This window comes from Hippopotamus amphibius, chromosome 2 (genome assembly GCF_030028045.1).
Source record: "Hippopotamus amphibius kiboko isolate mHipAmp2 chromosome 2, mHipAmp2.hap2, whole genome shotgun sequence".
Taxonomy (NCBI): domain Eukaryota; kingdom Metazoa; phylum Chordata; class Mammalia; order Artiodactyla; family Hippopotamidae; genus Hippopotamus; species Hippopotamus amphibius.
Window position 1 is genome coordinate 149,128,585 of NC_080187.1, and position 15,465 is coordinate 149,144,049.

The following is a 15,465-nucleotide window of genomic DNA, read 5'->3' on the forward strand; positions in this document are numbered from 1 at the left end:
GAGGGCCTGGGGACTGGCTGCAGTCACCTAGGGCGCCCCCTGGAGTTGCACGGGGCACAGTCCGCATAGTCCTGGAGTCTCTTCTACCTTTCTCAAGAGAACTGTGACGGCTTCATTGTTTTCAGGAAGGAACACCTAGGTGACAGCCCTGTGTCCTGCCCCAGAGCTCAGAAACATACAGTAAGTTGCAGCGTGAGCCCGTCTTACACTCGCAGCTACCCACCCTGCAGATACTGTGCAGTGGGGCCTTCCTCTGAAGGCAGGCTTTGCCCCCCAACTGCCAGCACCCTGGAGCTTTGGTGCAAACCCCCCAGTTTCAAGAAGGACGCCATCAACAGTGTCAGTATCACGAAAGGCATTTCCCAAACTTTGTTGTGTAGAACACTAACTCTCTGAGATGCAAAAGATGTGGGAAAAAGGGCTCTGTGGTTAAATGAGTTTTGCCATTGCTAAGATCATCAACGTTAAACGCATTTTTACTGCAACCTTGACAATGCTAGCACACGTGGTGAATTTCTAAAATGGGGAGGAAAGACACATAGGCAACGTTTGCCAAGGTCATTGAATTATTGGGTCTACTCTGTGTGTGGAGGGGATACCTACTACCATCTCATGGCACCAGTGAGCTTTACACAGGTAAAGAGGCACAGTGACAATACTATTTAATATCATTGCTAAGTACGTCCCACACACTATCTGGTTTAATTTTCCCCAAAGCCTTTGAGGTGGGGACTATCATCACTTTCACTTTACACGGGAGGAAACGGAGGCTCAGAAAGTATCCTTCAGTCCCCCAAGTTCACACTGGCAGGACTAGAACACAGGCTGCTGTGCCTCTATCCTTTTAACCTCGCTGGTCTACGGATGCCAGCAGTGACTGGCACGATGGGAAAGAGTAAGGAGCCCGATGAGGAGGAAGAAGGGGGCGGTGGGCTTGCTGAGGAGGCGCTGAGTTCTGCTGTGTGGAGTCACATCACCGAGAGCCATCACCAGGGCCCAGGGAGGGGTTGGGGGGGAGGGTGGCAAAAGTTGCCAAGCCCCCTTTTTTGTCGGTTAGGAGATGCTGGCAGAAATCTCAAGTTCAGCCCACTCCTTCCAAAAGCTGGTGGTAAAGAAAGGGAAGGACCAAAGGTGGGCTGCCCCAGGAGGAGGTGGGGATGAGCGAAGCTGTCCTCTGAGGATGGAGGGTACCAGGGCACGTCTACAGGCGGTGGTGAGGGAGTGGCGACCCAGGCCACTGTGGGTTCAGCTCGCAGCGGTGCACACCTAGGAACCCCTTTTCCCAAAAAGCCAGTGACTGGCTGTCTGGGGTCCAGGGCACCTTCAGACTGGGGATGGTGTGAGGGAAAAGGCATTCACGATGCTACGAAGCAGCCTCTGCTCTCTAAATGAGAGGAGAGCCTTTGTCTGCTTTTGGCCTCCTTTCATCCCGTCAGCTAAAAACATCTCTCTAAACAGAGTTAGCCATTGGTAAATCCTTTGAGCCAAAAATGAAGGCAGCAAATGTGAAATCCTGGTGGAGGGAGTCCAGCTCCCAAGGCAGCCTTTCTGAACGTGGAACTGTCTGCCCCAGCGGGGGAGCCTTTATAGGGTGAAGTGCTAATCCACAAAACCCCAACTCCTGTCCAGGGGCGCGGCTCTCAGGGAAGGGCACAGAATGCCCTCCATTTTCCTGCTGCCTCTTTGGCTCAGAGACGTAGAAGCCTATACTTCATCAAGATTCGAAGCCATGGCTGTCTGGTGTCCCCTGAAAGGCCGCATAGGTCTTTAGGCTCCAAATCCTAACCAGCAGCTCGGCCATCAAGCACGGGCCTGAGCGGAGCGAGGTTGGAGCCCCACGTGGCCGTTGCAATAAGGCTGTGCTGGCACCTCGGCCAGGCCTGTGCAAAGCACCTGGGCCACCTGGCGTCTGGATGACACCCAGGCCTGTGCAAAGCACCTGGGCCACCTGGCGTCTGGATGACACCCAGGCCTGTGCAAAGCACCTGGGCCACCTGGCATCTGGATGACACCCAGGCCTGTGCAAAGCACCTGGGCCACCTGGCGTCTGGATGACACCCAGGGGGCTGACAGATGCTCCCTTCCACTCTGGTGACCAGCATCCCTGGCGGTCAGACAGGAGGAAGGCTTTGGTAGGCAAGGTCTTCGGGTGCTGCGCTGTCTAAGGCTCTGGCTCCAAAAATCTATCGCTGCTGTGGGTGCAACTCACCCATCTGGCCGTTCCAAAGACGCCAGTTCCGTGGCCACTTCTCGCATTCTGCCTTCCAAGCCACCCCACGCTGCTCTCTGTCCCCTACCCTTCTCCATGAACTTGGATGCCTGGCCTGTGCTAACTCTCCCTGCCTCTCCCCAGCTTGCATCTGTACAGAGATGCTCCCTCTCAGCCCTGACAAGTTCCCCCAGCCTCCAAGAGTGGGCCCTCTGGCCCCACCCACAGCGCTTTTCTTGCCCTGTTTCCCCCTACATGATCCTGTTTCTGCAGCTGAGACCCGGATCACTGCTTGGAGGAAGGTCTGCTGTTACTAAGGTGGTCCAAAATAGCGCATATATAACTATATAATTTCTAACTGAACAGCCATGGGGGCTGGCCTTCTTGTTCTGCACAGCACATGCGAGGAAACTGAAGACTTAAGTGATTCAATAGCTTGCCCGAGGTCGCACAGCAGGTGGGTGGGAAAGCACAGCCCTATGTCCACAGGGCAAGTATGTGTGTGCGCGCATGTGCGCACGTGTGACTGCCCAGAGAGGCAGAACAGCTTCCACGCAAACCAACCCAGACCTGGAATTACAGACTTCTAGTAATCTTCACATTTTTTCTCTTGAGGAACATTAAACGTAGTCGAATTTAAGTTAAATTTAAGGCATTTAAGTTAAATGCTTTAGAACAAATGCTTAAAGCAGGTCAAGGGCCTAAGACTCCGGTCTGTGATGTTTCCTCAACAATTCTACACTGTTCTTTTCAGCGCACATTCTCGGCTTAGTCACCAAATGCCTTCATCGCGTTCACTCAGCAAAGCACGCGGGCGAATGGCACCACCAGAGGCCCACTCCCAGGGCCCAGCACGGACCAGGCCCTCGGCTCAGCATGTCCACGGCCTCTGCTCCCCATTCCACAGGCAAGGAAACAGAGGCACGGAGACACAAAACCAGCGGCCCCAGGTCATACAGCTAAGAAGTGACAGCCAGATGGGACTCCAGGGTGTCCAGCTCCGGAGCCCAAGCTCATCATGTGTCTCCTACTGCAACCCTGACCTGAGTTGGTCCTAAATCCTGTTGTCTTTCCGCTTTTTCCAGAAAACATCTTCCTTTGCCTCTTTCTTGGACCGGAAAAAAATCCCATGTCTCCCAGCAACTGCTCCAGCTTCAACCCTCTACCTCTCTGCCGGGGGAACCGACCCTGGTTCCTGGCCCAACACCTGCATGTGAGCCCAGCGGGCAGGGCCCCGGATCTTGGGTCTCTCTCGTGATGCTGGCCCCTTGAAGTCCTATGTGTTTGGTATTGTTTTGCCACTTGATGGAGGAGGGAGCTGAGGTTTAGAAAGGGTAAGCGACTTGCCCGAGGTCCACAGATCGTGACCTGTGGACCAGGCCTTCCTAGACTGCGCCCCCAAACCCATGATCTCTCCTTGTTTAAATCAGAGCACTGAAAATACAGAAACAGCAGACATTCCTTGATAAGAGAGCACTGAATAGAGCAGAAATCGGCTTCACCAGCCAAACGCTGACAGGCCTCCTTGTCTTCCTATCATCGCATGTGTGGTGCGGAGGGTCCTTATGTTTGGATTAAAGCAGGCGTCACAGACTCAAATGCCCACGGAGGCCAACAGGCAACAAGCTGAGTGGCCCTGCCTGGGGCATTTACTGCAAGGCACTAGGAAGTGGTGGGCATGGTGTAAACCAGAGAGTATAAGCCTGGCTTGATGGGGGGCTGTGACTTTGCCCTAATCCATTGCTGCCAGGCAGGAATGTGGGTCTGGCGCTGCCAATTCAGTCTACTTTTCAAGAGAAGCCAAGAATCCAGATTTTTATGTGAAATCTCTACATTTTTAAATGATGAAAATCAATTCAAGTGTTTCCTTAAACACTGATGCCAAACAAAACACATCTGGCCACCGGGTTCAGTTTGCTGGGTGCCATATTGTGACATCCGGTTTAAAAGTTCACAGAGGATATGCGTTTAGTCCACTGAAAGAAAGTTCCATTTCGTGTAAAATTATCCCGTGTTCCTCTAAACACCATATAAGCCAAACAAAACACAAGCTGGATTCTGCATGCAGGGTGCCATTTTGTAATGTCCAGCTTTAAAAGTTTATAGAGGGTACAAGTTGAGTTCATTTAAAGAAAGATCAATGTAGTGCAAAAGTTATCAGTGCAAATCAAGACAAGCCACGCGCACACACACACACACACACACACACCCAATTTACTAATGAAGGCATTTCTCCCAGCAGTGCTTGCTCTGAGACACTTGTCTCAACAGAAGAAAAGGGAAAAGGGCCCACTGCTGCCACTACCTCAATCCTGTCTTGCCAAGCACAGTCTTGGCATGGCCCCCACCTTGTCTGCAGTTAGCAGATTTGCCATGGCACAGAGTCATGGGCTGGTCCTTGGGGAAACCGAAGTGCAGCAAGAGCTAGACTCCCAGCGACCACTATGCTCACCCACCTCTGCTGCTTGGTGCCTTTGGCAAGGACACACCCTTATTTTCTCCCTCTTCTTTGGTCAATGACCTGTTCTCAATGGATAGTGTTCTAAAATCTGAGCTAAGGGTGGTTCAACCCCCAGTGGCCCTGGACCAAGTGACTAGAGCTAAACATCCTGCCAGTTCTAACGGTCCCTGGGCCCAGCCGTGAGCAGACGGGCATGCAGGGAGGGGGCGAGGAGGTGAAGGGGCTCCGGACCTCTTGCTTCCCCGGGAAGGAAGTGCTTACCAACAAGCCATTGGAGCCGTGGACCGTGACGCAGCGAGAGAACGTGTGGTGGATGGAGAGGTCCTTGACGTACGTGGGTGGGTCGTAGCCTCCCTTCTCATCCACATCACCCGCCAGGTGGAAGTGAATTGGGTACTGACCCACCAGCTGCTGGCCCATGTGCTTCAGCTCCACGCCCTCCAGGTGTGCGGCCTTGAACCCCAGGGCAAACTGGGAGAGGAGAGCCCAGAGTCAGAAGAAGTCCATGAGGTGCTCCCCGATCCCCCTCACTGCCGCCCACACCCCAGAAATACACACATGTTGTCCTCAACATGCTTTGCTGATCCCCACCTCGGGTACTCAGTAAATTAAAGACAGTCTCTGCAAATGGGTTAAGATGTCCGACCCTTCCTACCTCAAGGGAGACCGGGTGCTGCTTGATAACACGGGAATGTCGCGAGGCAATGAATGGCTTGGAATCAAGAGGTGCCATGGGGCCGCGCAGTGGCTGGGGCTTGCCTCGACCCTCTTTTCCTGCCTCCTGAGCCACTGAGCGTTATACGAAAGGGATGACTCTAAGATAACCCGCGGGAGGCTGGCAAAAAGCATGCTCTCGGAGGGCTGAGGAATCCAGCACAGGGCGGGCCTTGGGGTAGTACAAGCCCTTGCCTTGGTCCACCATCTGAGGCCCTCTCCTGGCTGTGGGAAGGGGATGCTGAGCTTGGAGTCTTCATCAGCCATGACTCCAGTCGCGTGTGTGTGAGTTGTGGGGTGCCCCACAAGCTCACGTCATAGTACACCCAGAGCCATTCCTACACATTCCAAGGGAACCACCTGATCACACGGAATGCCTGCACTCCAGGAGCTCACCATAAAAGCGCAGTTCGAAAGTGATTCCTGTCTTAAGCTGAGCTCAGCTAACTTCTACTAGAGAAGGATGACTTAAGGACATGCTAAACATTCCTTCCAAAAACAGGTGTCAGCTGGAATGCCAGCTCCAGTAGTGGCTGCCCTGGAGAGCTGTGTTAAGGATGATTCTGAGGTCTAGTTTGGGCCAAGTGGGAAGGCATGCTTGATCACTCAGGAACTACTCTCAGAATGCGAAATGGGGTTGAGCGGCTTGAGTAACATAAACCTGCTATTCTTGCTTTAGTTTCTCTAATAAGCTTCTCAGCTGAAGGTTATACCACCACCTCTGTCCCCATCTCATCCCCAGAAACTGGAAATACGGAGAAGGGTTTTTGGAGGTTGCAATGACTGGGAAGCACTGCTAGCATTTAATGAGCAGGAGGCAGGGATGCTAGAACTCTTATATTGGGCCCAGATGACCAAAAAAAAAAATGGTCTTACCTATGCCAGTAGGGCCCCCATTATGAATTCTGTAAGTTTCACTTAATTATGCCTTTCAGTTGGATGACCAAAAAGTCTCATCCTTAAGGCACATGATTTTAGCTTCAAAAGAATCGTCTTTACAAAACACCAAGGTAATATGGTTATTCTACCAGCTTTAATCTCAAATCACTGGAAGCAATGGCCTCATGAAGAATGCTGGGGTATCTTATGGTATTCAGTATGCCAGATGAAGGCACCTTACAGAGAGATGCAGAAGAAATTCCTATCTGAGCTGACGGCTAGGAAAACATGAGCTCCAATGAAATGACACCGTTTTTCTTCATTGCACAATGAGAACTCTGCTGCTTATCATCTCCCTCTTGGTCTTGAGTCTCCACCAGGAAACTCACAGGTAAACATAATGCTAGAACGTCTAGTTCTTCTCCCCTGCTTATCATCTTCTCTGTATTTTTTTGGGCAGGGGGTGGCGGCATGCGCCACGCGGCATGTGGGATCCTAGTTCCCCGACCAGGGATCAAAGCAGCACCCCCGGCAGTGGAAGCATGAAGTCTTAACCAGTGGACCGCCAGGGGAGTCCCCATCTTATCTGTATTTTAATGGAATTATTGTAAATGCAGCCTTCTGTGAGTTAAATGCCTGTTCTTTTAGGAAGTGACCAGGGTTAAACAATGAAGAAACGGCATGAAAGCTATGACTGAAAGTTGAAAATCCTGAAGGCAGGGAGCACAACGTGACAGGTGCCACGTGCCTGGGGAGTAAGAGATGTTCCTCTGTCATGTCTCTTGTTCCCAAGTATCGACAGATGGAACCGCACACCAATGGATAATACATAAGACCCCTCCAACTCCTAGAAAGTACCCTCCCCTTGGTCCGACCTCTTGCCCCTCCATCCCCTTCCCTACCAAGAATCCCTGCCCACAGGCTGGCTTGTGGGAATTCTCCTGGTTGGGCTGACGGCCTCAGCCAGGCAGACTCATACCTTGATGTGGCCCCCAAAGGTGTCAAAGTCAAAGAAGTTGCAGATGTGGTTGCTGTAGGGGTAGCATCCATCCTCCATCTCGCCCATCACCACGATGTTCCGGCTCAGGAGCCCAACCTCGGCCCGCATGTCCACGCCATCTATCTCCTCTCCCACATGCAGGTACATTGGTTTCCCTAGGGCAGAAAGGAGGGAGAGTGGGAAATCAGAGGTACTGTGTGTGCCCACGGTCTTCCAGGGCCCTGACAGGTGCTTCCGCTGCTCCCATGGTGCAGGTGGTCCCTGTGGCCCCGAGTCCCATTTTATAGAAGAATGAAACCCAGGGAGGTGAAATTACTGGCCTGAATGAAGAGCCAGGGTTCACAGCCATGCATGCTTATGTCTGAAGCCCATGACAGAAATGGCAATTTGTCCCCCAATTTCTATCCCTTCTTCTGCTTGTCAGTACTAGAATCTTCTATTTTAGCTAGACACAAGACTCCCTAGGACAACCACATTTCCCAGCCTCCCTGCAGGTCAGAGGGGTCATAGGACGAGCAGAAGCAATGTGTGCATCCTTCAAGCGGCTCCTGCTCTGCCCCGGGGTTGGGATGTGGACATTGTTGGTGGGCCAGCCTCAGCCATGTGGGTGAGAACATACCCTGGAGATGGCAGAGTGACAGGAGAGAAGAAACCTGGTCTGTGGGTGATCCCACAGAGCTCACGCCCTGGACCGCCTACCGGTTGGGATTCTTGTGGACACAAAACAAACTCTCTCTTTAAAGCCACTGCTATAAAGCAGTGCAAATCCATATTCTGCTGAAGTAGGCAAATCTGTGTTCTACTTGCCTCAACCCCCTCTAGAGTATGTACCTACAACTGAATTTTCTATAAAGAACCAGACTGGAGCTTCTGTGTCCAGCACTGCCAGGCTGTGGGTGCCTCTGTGGTACCACACAGAACGATGAAAGAATGCTTGCACCCCACTCTGCGTTGACCTCACCCACACCTCCCTCCCTCCCGCTGGCCTTGGAAGAGAGGATGCTCTCCGACCCCAGCCCCACCACTTCCCAGACTCTCAAGAGCCTTGACTCCAATAGCCCTCCCCTTCTAGTAGCTTCGTTTCATCCCTCATTTGAGTCCTTTATATTCTGTTTTCAAACTCGTCTAGGCCTTCCTATCTTTAAAAAAACTAACAATCAAAAGACCTTTTTTCTTTAATCTTTTGGCCGCACCACGTGGCATGCGGGATCTTAGTTCCCTGACCAAGGATCGAACCCGCGCGCCCTGCATTGGCAGCTCGGGGTCTTAACCACTGGCCCACCAGGGAAGTCCCCAGAAAAACTTCTTGCCTGGCTCTGTTGTCCGTTCTAGTTACTGTCAGTCACTTTCTGGCCATGGCCAGGGCCCCTCAACTTTGGGCTGTCCCCGCAACTCTGTCTTCTCTCTACTGTCTCACTCCCACCACTCCATTCAATCTCTTGTCAAATCCACTTTGTTTTTCCCTCCAGTCTCCTCCTCCTCCATCTGTGCAGTAAATGCACCCTAAGAAAGGTGCAGGGTGACAAGAGTTTGGAACTTTGGAATTGTCTTTGATTGTTGCCTCCACAACAATCCCAAATTCTTCTCTGGAGTAAAGAGACCTCAGGCTGCCTCTAAATTCAACGGGTCACTGAGACTGCTGACCTGGCTCGTAGGTGCTTTCTCTTCCTTTTGAAGATGTAATTATAGAGAGAGCAGCAATCTCTCAATGTTGATTCACAGCCCAAACCATACCACAGACACCACTTGGCTTTCACTGTGACCTTGACTTGAGCAACAGGGCACAGAGCTCAACCCTGTGACACCACCGGTGCCCACGTGCAAAGGCTGTGGTTAAAATGAGCCCTGAACAGCACCCACTGGTGACCTCACCCTGCTCTCTCATCCACGGGGAGGGCTGGCTCCCCTGCCCACCCCTTCACCTGGCTCACATCCCGTGGTGGGTCTACAGTCTTTCAGAGGATGTTTATTGCTTTGGAATTCTGCAGACTCAGGGAGATGGTGGTTTCTTTGAGGCATCTCAGGTCAAGATGTGAGATGGGCACACAGCAAAGCTGAGAAAATATTCTCTTTGGAATCAGTGTTCGCCTCCTCTGGCTGCTGTAACAACTTACCACAAGCTCAGGTAAGCAGAAATTAAAACAGCAGAAATTTCTATTCTGACAGTCCTGGAGGTCAGAAGCCCAAAATCCATTTCACCAGGTCAGCAGTCAGGGAGTCAGCAGGGCTGGTTCTGCCAAGGGGTCTGGAGTAGAACCCGTTCCTGGCCTTTTGCAGATCCTAGAGGCTGCCAGTATTCCTCGGCTTCTGGCCCCTTCCCCCAATCTGCTACGTCATCATATCACTTTCTCCTCTGACTCTGACCCTCCTGTATCCCTCCTTTTAAGGACCTTTTGATTCCACTGAGCCCATCCGGATAATCCAGGTTCACCTCCCATCTCACGAGCCTTAACCTAATCACATCTGCAAAATTCCTTTTGCCACATAAGGTAACATTTCCAGTCGCCGAGGATTGGCACATGGCCACCTTTGAGTGATGTTTGAGGGCTGTTATTCAATCTATCAGAGTCCTTCTTTTAAAAAGTCTCAGGTAGGGACTTCCCTGGTGGCGCAGTGGTTAAGAATCCAGCTACCGGGCTTCCTAGGTGGCGCAGTGGTTGAGAATCTGCCTGCCCACGCAGGGGACATGGGTTCGATCCCTGCTCCAGGAAGATCCCACATGCCGCGGAGCAACTAAGCCCGTGCGCCACAACTACTGAGCCTGCACTTTAGAGCCTGTGAGCCACAACTATTGAGCCCATGTGCTGCAACTACTGAAGCCCACGCGCTAGAGCCCATGCTCCGCAACAAGAGAAGCCACGGCAACGCGCACCACAACAAGAGAAGCCACGGCAACGCGCACCGCAACAAGAGAAGCCACGGCAGCACGCACCGCAACAGAGTAGCCTCCACTCACCACAACTAAAAAGAAAGCCCGCACACAGCAAAAAAGACCCAACACAGCTAATAAAATAAATAAATAAATTTATAAAAAAAAAAAAAGAATCCAGCTACCAATGCAGGGGACACAGGTTCGATCCCTGCTCTGGAAAGATCCCACATGCGGCGGAGCAGCTAAACCCGTGTGCCATAAGTACTGAGCCTGTGCTCTAGAACCTGCGAGCCACAGCTACTGAGCCTGCATGCCACAGCTACTGAAACTCATGTGCCTAGAGCCCATGCTCCCCAATAAGAGAAGCCATCACACTGAGAAGCCTGTGCACCACCACAAAGAGCAGCCCCCACTCTCTGCAACTAGAGAAAGCCCACATGCAGCAACGAAGACCCAATGCAGCCAATAAATAAATAAATAAATACATTAATTAAAAAAAAAGTCTCAGGTAATAAAAAACTAACTTTTCACAGAGTCTATTTACTGTAATTTACCGTTATTCCCTGAGCCAAAGGTCTGTATCCGCTGCCAAAGGGCTGCCACGGATGGGGGCTGCCAGGCCTTCATCGACCCTGCAGAACGCTGGGGCCCCAACCTCCAGCACACCCCGCTGCGGCGTCTGGTTTGGGTCACAGGACCACGAGTCTGTACAGGTTTAAGGTTCAGAAGCAGGGTCCCCTCTAGCACCCATGCAGGAGTCTCTCTCCCACCCTTGGCTTGTCCTCCGCCCACTGGCTCTGTGGCCTTTCAAAGCAGCCAGTTACGAGGCCCTCGGGTGGGGGGAGAGCAGGGTCTTCTCTCAAAAAGAGCTTTGCCCTGGGTCCTGGGTGAGCTCGGCTGGACAGAGAGCTGCACCCAGAGCAGCATCTGAGGCTGATAAGGAAAGAGACTCCCAGGCATGCCAGCTTTAAACACCCAAAGTTCAGTGACTGATATGCGGAGAACTGATCATAACTGTATCTGAACAAAGAGAGTCAGACCCAGAAGGGTCCCAGAATGGCTTTCTGCTGTCACTTTCGTGAGCTCCCTAACTTCACATTTGGGGAAACAGAAGGCAGACAGTGCTCAGAGCCTCCCTGGTGGAGGCAGGGCAAGAATGTGGCAGATAAGGCCCTCAGAAAAGGATGCCCTTTCGACAGCGGTGCTGAGGGTGCTTTCTCTTCACCACCAGGCTCTGGCTCTGGGACCCAGTGAGCGCTGTGGGCCTGGACCTCCGCCATGAGCACATGAAACGTGACATCTGTCTTTCCAGCACCTCTTTACTTTCCATGGACCCTCGACTCTGACTTGGAGGGCTGAGCATGTCATCTATGTCCAGGCAGCAGTGATTTCTCGTGACAGCCAATGGGACGCACTGCCCTCCCTCTCTCGGGGAGAACCTGCTGCAAGGGGGGTGGTCAGAGGACAGCCGCCAGCTCAGGAGCCACATGTGTTCGCTCCAAGGTCATGCCCTCCTCGGGCTCCTCCCAGTGACTAAGCACAGCAGAGGTCCCAGAGCCCAGCTGCGGCTGCCCCATGCAGGATCCCCTCACAGGCAGGCTGCGCTTAGAGGCCCCCTTTCCCTAGTCTTCCTAACCATCCAGCTCAGAGCGCTCTTCTGCAGATAAGTGGGTCACTAGAAAGGACCCTTCTTTTCCCAGAGCTGGGCATCTTTCCCTGAGGACTTGCGGCTCCTGGTCTTCCAGGCCTCATGTCTCCAGGCACATTGGACCCAGACCTCTTCGTCACTGGTGGACACCCCATTGGACAGCTTTCCTGGCAATACCCAAAAAACTTCCAAAGGCTTCCTCAACCAAGCAAGGCCACCTTGGACCACTCTGGAAGTGCAGAAGGAAGCACTGCCTGCCAGTGCCCTAGAGGCAGCTCAGAGATGCCTGTGAACTGGCCAAAGCAAGTGATGAGGTCCTGAGGGGCTGGTCCTGAGAGGCACAGCATAGAGCATATGTTTCCCAAAAGGATGCTCCCCTGACCCCCATCACCCGGGGCTGAGCACTCTACAGAGGAGGTGGCAGGGAGTAGCAAGCTCAGTCCTGCCAGCCTGGGGGTGGGAAGGGAGCATCCCGTGCAGCTCCGAGGAGCACAGCAGCCCGCCTGGCTGCCCGCAGGACGGACAGAGTAAAACCCAAACTCTTGTGGGCTTATCCGCCACCAGCCCTGCACGTCGTCCGCTTCTGCTCCAGCCAGACCTGACCACCCATCCTGCCCCGAGCAAGCCTCTACTTGTTTACATCTCACAGCTTTTACCTAAGCCGCTCTCCCTAGCTGAGCTAGCCTCCTCCATCTGTCCATGGAGCAAATCACTATCCCTCAAGATCCAGCTCTGATGGCTCTTTCTCAGTGACGTCTTCTCCGATCATCCTCCGCGTCAGCCTGTGCATCTTGGGGTCCCCACAGTGCTTGGCAGAGCCAGGAAACCAGGCCAGGCCTCCCCATCTCCAGAGTTCCAACCACCGCTTGAAGTGTATGCATTTCAGGTTTGGGGGGCTCCTCTCAATCAGTCGGCATCCCCCTTAAATATGGCGTCCAGGGACTTCCCTGGCAGTCCAATGGTTAAGACTCCGCGGTTCGATCCCTGGTCGGGGACTAAGATCCCATGTGCTGTGCAGCGTGGCCAAAAAAAAAATTATATATATATATGGTGTCCAGACAGGATGCTGACCAGAGGCTTCTGTTCCTGTGGGTGGCCAGAGGGCCTTCCTCGGAGGTCCACTTTCAACACGACTGGAGAGGTGGGACAGGAGATGGGGAGGGCTATGGCTCTGCAGCCAGGCTGTCTTGGCCGGATTCTGACTCAGATCATAGCCATGAGTCCCTGACCATGTTCTTCAAGCTCCCTGAACTTCAGCCTCTTTATCTATAAGATGGAGATGATAACAGCACGTCACTGGACAGGTAGCTATGGCTGTGACATGAGTTCATCCACGGAATGCGCTTGGACCAGCCCTGGGCACAGGGTAGGGGGCTGGTGTGACGGAAGTGACGCACGCAGCTGTCCCCAAGTGGAGGCTGGAACCCAAGGCTCCCACCACTAGCTTCATGCTTATCATGATGCGGAGTGGGTAGGAAACAGGTTTGACAGCTTTCTTTGTCCCACCAGGGAAAGCAGCCAGGGGGTCGGGGTGACTTCTAGGTAGATGGAGGCCATGGGTTGATTAGACTGCTGTGAGCAGAGTCAGTAAGACAGACTGAGAGCTGAAAGAATATTCCAGTCCCGCCGCCCCCTCCCTCTATGTGGAGCTCCCTATCAGGACTTTTACAAACCTTACAGCCACTTTATCTGTCCTGCTGCTGCATTCTCAGGCCGCTCCCAGGCCGCTATCCCAGGGAAGCTGTGTGCCCTGCTTTCCCAGCATCCCATCCTGTCTGCAGAATTCTCCCACCCGGCCTTCACCCCTCCCTTCCTCCTCCAGGCTCTGACACAGGAAGGCCAACCAGGGGAAAGCAGACGTGTCCAAGCTAGACGTGTCCTGGACAACCCACGAGGGCCCTGAGCACAGCGGAGGGGTGGGGAAGGCGCGGGATGCACAGGGACTCTGCACAGTCGCCCCGCACAGGAATAAAACTGCCGCCTTTCCTAGTGTTCACCCTACGGCTGGCCTGCTTCCACAACCCTCCCTCTTCCGAGCCCTCTCTACAGGGCAAGCTTGGCACGAGACGCTCTGGGGTCCAGAGGAGGGTAAAGGTCAAGGACCTTCCAATGGGGAGAAACAGACCCCCGTACGTGTGGCTCAGACCTAGCAGGGCCCAGGGATTCTGAGGGAGGGGGCAATGGGGCCAGCCCTTCTCAGACCATGAGGACAAGCCCGGAGGGACTTGGCCTGGAGGGTCCCGGAGAGGCAAATTTAAACTCCAGAGCTCCCTGGATTCCTCCTGCAGTCAGTCATCTTTGAGTGAAGATGCTGGGAACAGGTGAGGCAGAACACAGCCTTCGAGCCAGAGAGCTCTGAGTGTGAATCCTGGCTTAGATCGACCAAGTAGACTTGCTTGGTCTATACCAGCTGGTCTACACTAGCAGCCCCCATTAGAAAGTTCTGAGATGATGGAAATGCTCTATTCTGTGTCGTCCAACATGGTAGTCACTAGCCACATGTGGCCACTGAGCTCTTGAGATCTGGCTAGTAGGACTTATGAATGGAATTTTTAATTCTATTAATTTTAATTACATTTACATAGCCACATGGGAATGGTGGCTACCACATTGGAAAGCATGAGTCTAGACATTCAACTTCCTTGGACCTTGGTTTCCTCATTTGTGTCGTGGAGAAAACAGTAGCCCCACTTTGTTAGGTTATCATGAAGGGTAAGCAAGACGGTTTATGTAAATTGCTTTAGCATATCATAGGAAACTCAAAAAATGTTAATACGAATTCGTAGTATTACTTAAAACTGTGTGGTGAGAGGGGTGCTTACAAGCAAAGTGGGAAGTTGAGAATGAAAATAGGGTAGAAGATGGAGGAGATTTCCAACTGCCATGTCAGGAAGGTGTTGAAAATCACACTGTGGTTGGCAAAACTTTGAAATATTTTTTTTAGATGATTCACACATTTTCATGACTTTGTTACCCCCATCTGTTTCCCATCAGAAAGTCCTTAACATGCAAAAAGTCCCATTTACTGGAATCTGGGGGCAGTGAGGAAGGAGGATCCAGGAAGGCTGTGTGTCGTTCTGCAGCCAGCCTGGGGAGGAGAACGCTAATTGGTAATTGGGTCGGGGCACGGTTCTGGAAAAGAACAAAGCAGGTGGAGTCCTTGCTCCAGGTCAACAGGGGATGGAGGGCCAGAGGATGGGTTTGGAGCTGAAGGGGAGAAATGTGAGACTCCCCAGGACAGACAGACAGACATAAAGACAGGCAGACAGACAGACACACACACACCCCCCTCACAGATACCCCTCCCTGGGGCTTTTCTGATGCTTTCCACCAGGGGGCACTGTTTTCAGGTAAGCCCTAAAGCTTCTGAGCAAGATGGTCCTCTCTGAGCCTAATAACTCTAACGGGGGAGGAGCTAGGCGGTGTTGTGGGGCTGAAGGAGATGCAGACACAGGCAGTCCTGCACCAAGGGAGTCGGGAGGGTCCTGAGGGCGATGCGTCATTGTCTCCACTTGCCCTTTCCTCCCTTGGCACTCAGGGCCCAGAGCAGCCACCTCTCAGTCTCTGCCCAGCCTGAACAGGCCTCAAGAAGCCCTGGAACCACTGGGCAAACACTGCCACCTGGAGCAACGCTCCATCCTTCCCACCCAAACTGCGCTATGTGGGTGTGAGGTGGGCGTGC

The 15,465-nt window shown here is 52.8% G+C and overlaps 1 protein-coding gene across 2 annotated transcripts in view; it reads right to left on the bottom strand.

The window, feature by feature from the left end:
- CEMIP (cell migration inducing hyaluronidase 1) overlaps positions 1–15,465 on the bottom strand; it is a 161,121-nt gene that overhangs the window by 35,015 nt on the left and 110,641 nt on the right. For both annotated transcript variants that reach the window (XM_057722302.1, XM_057722300.1), the window contains exons 12-13: positions 7,243–7,418; positions 4,932–5,141 (exon numbers count right to left, since the gene is read on the bottom strand). In XM_057722302.1, coding sequence (XP_057578285.1) covers positions 4,932–5,141; positions 7,243–7,418 — 386 coding nt within the window. The remainder of the gene's footprint in view (positions 1–4,931; positions 5,142–7,242; positions 7,419–15,465) is intronic.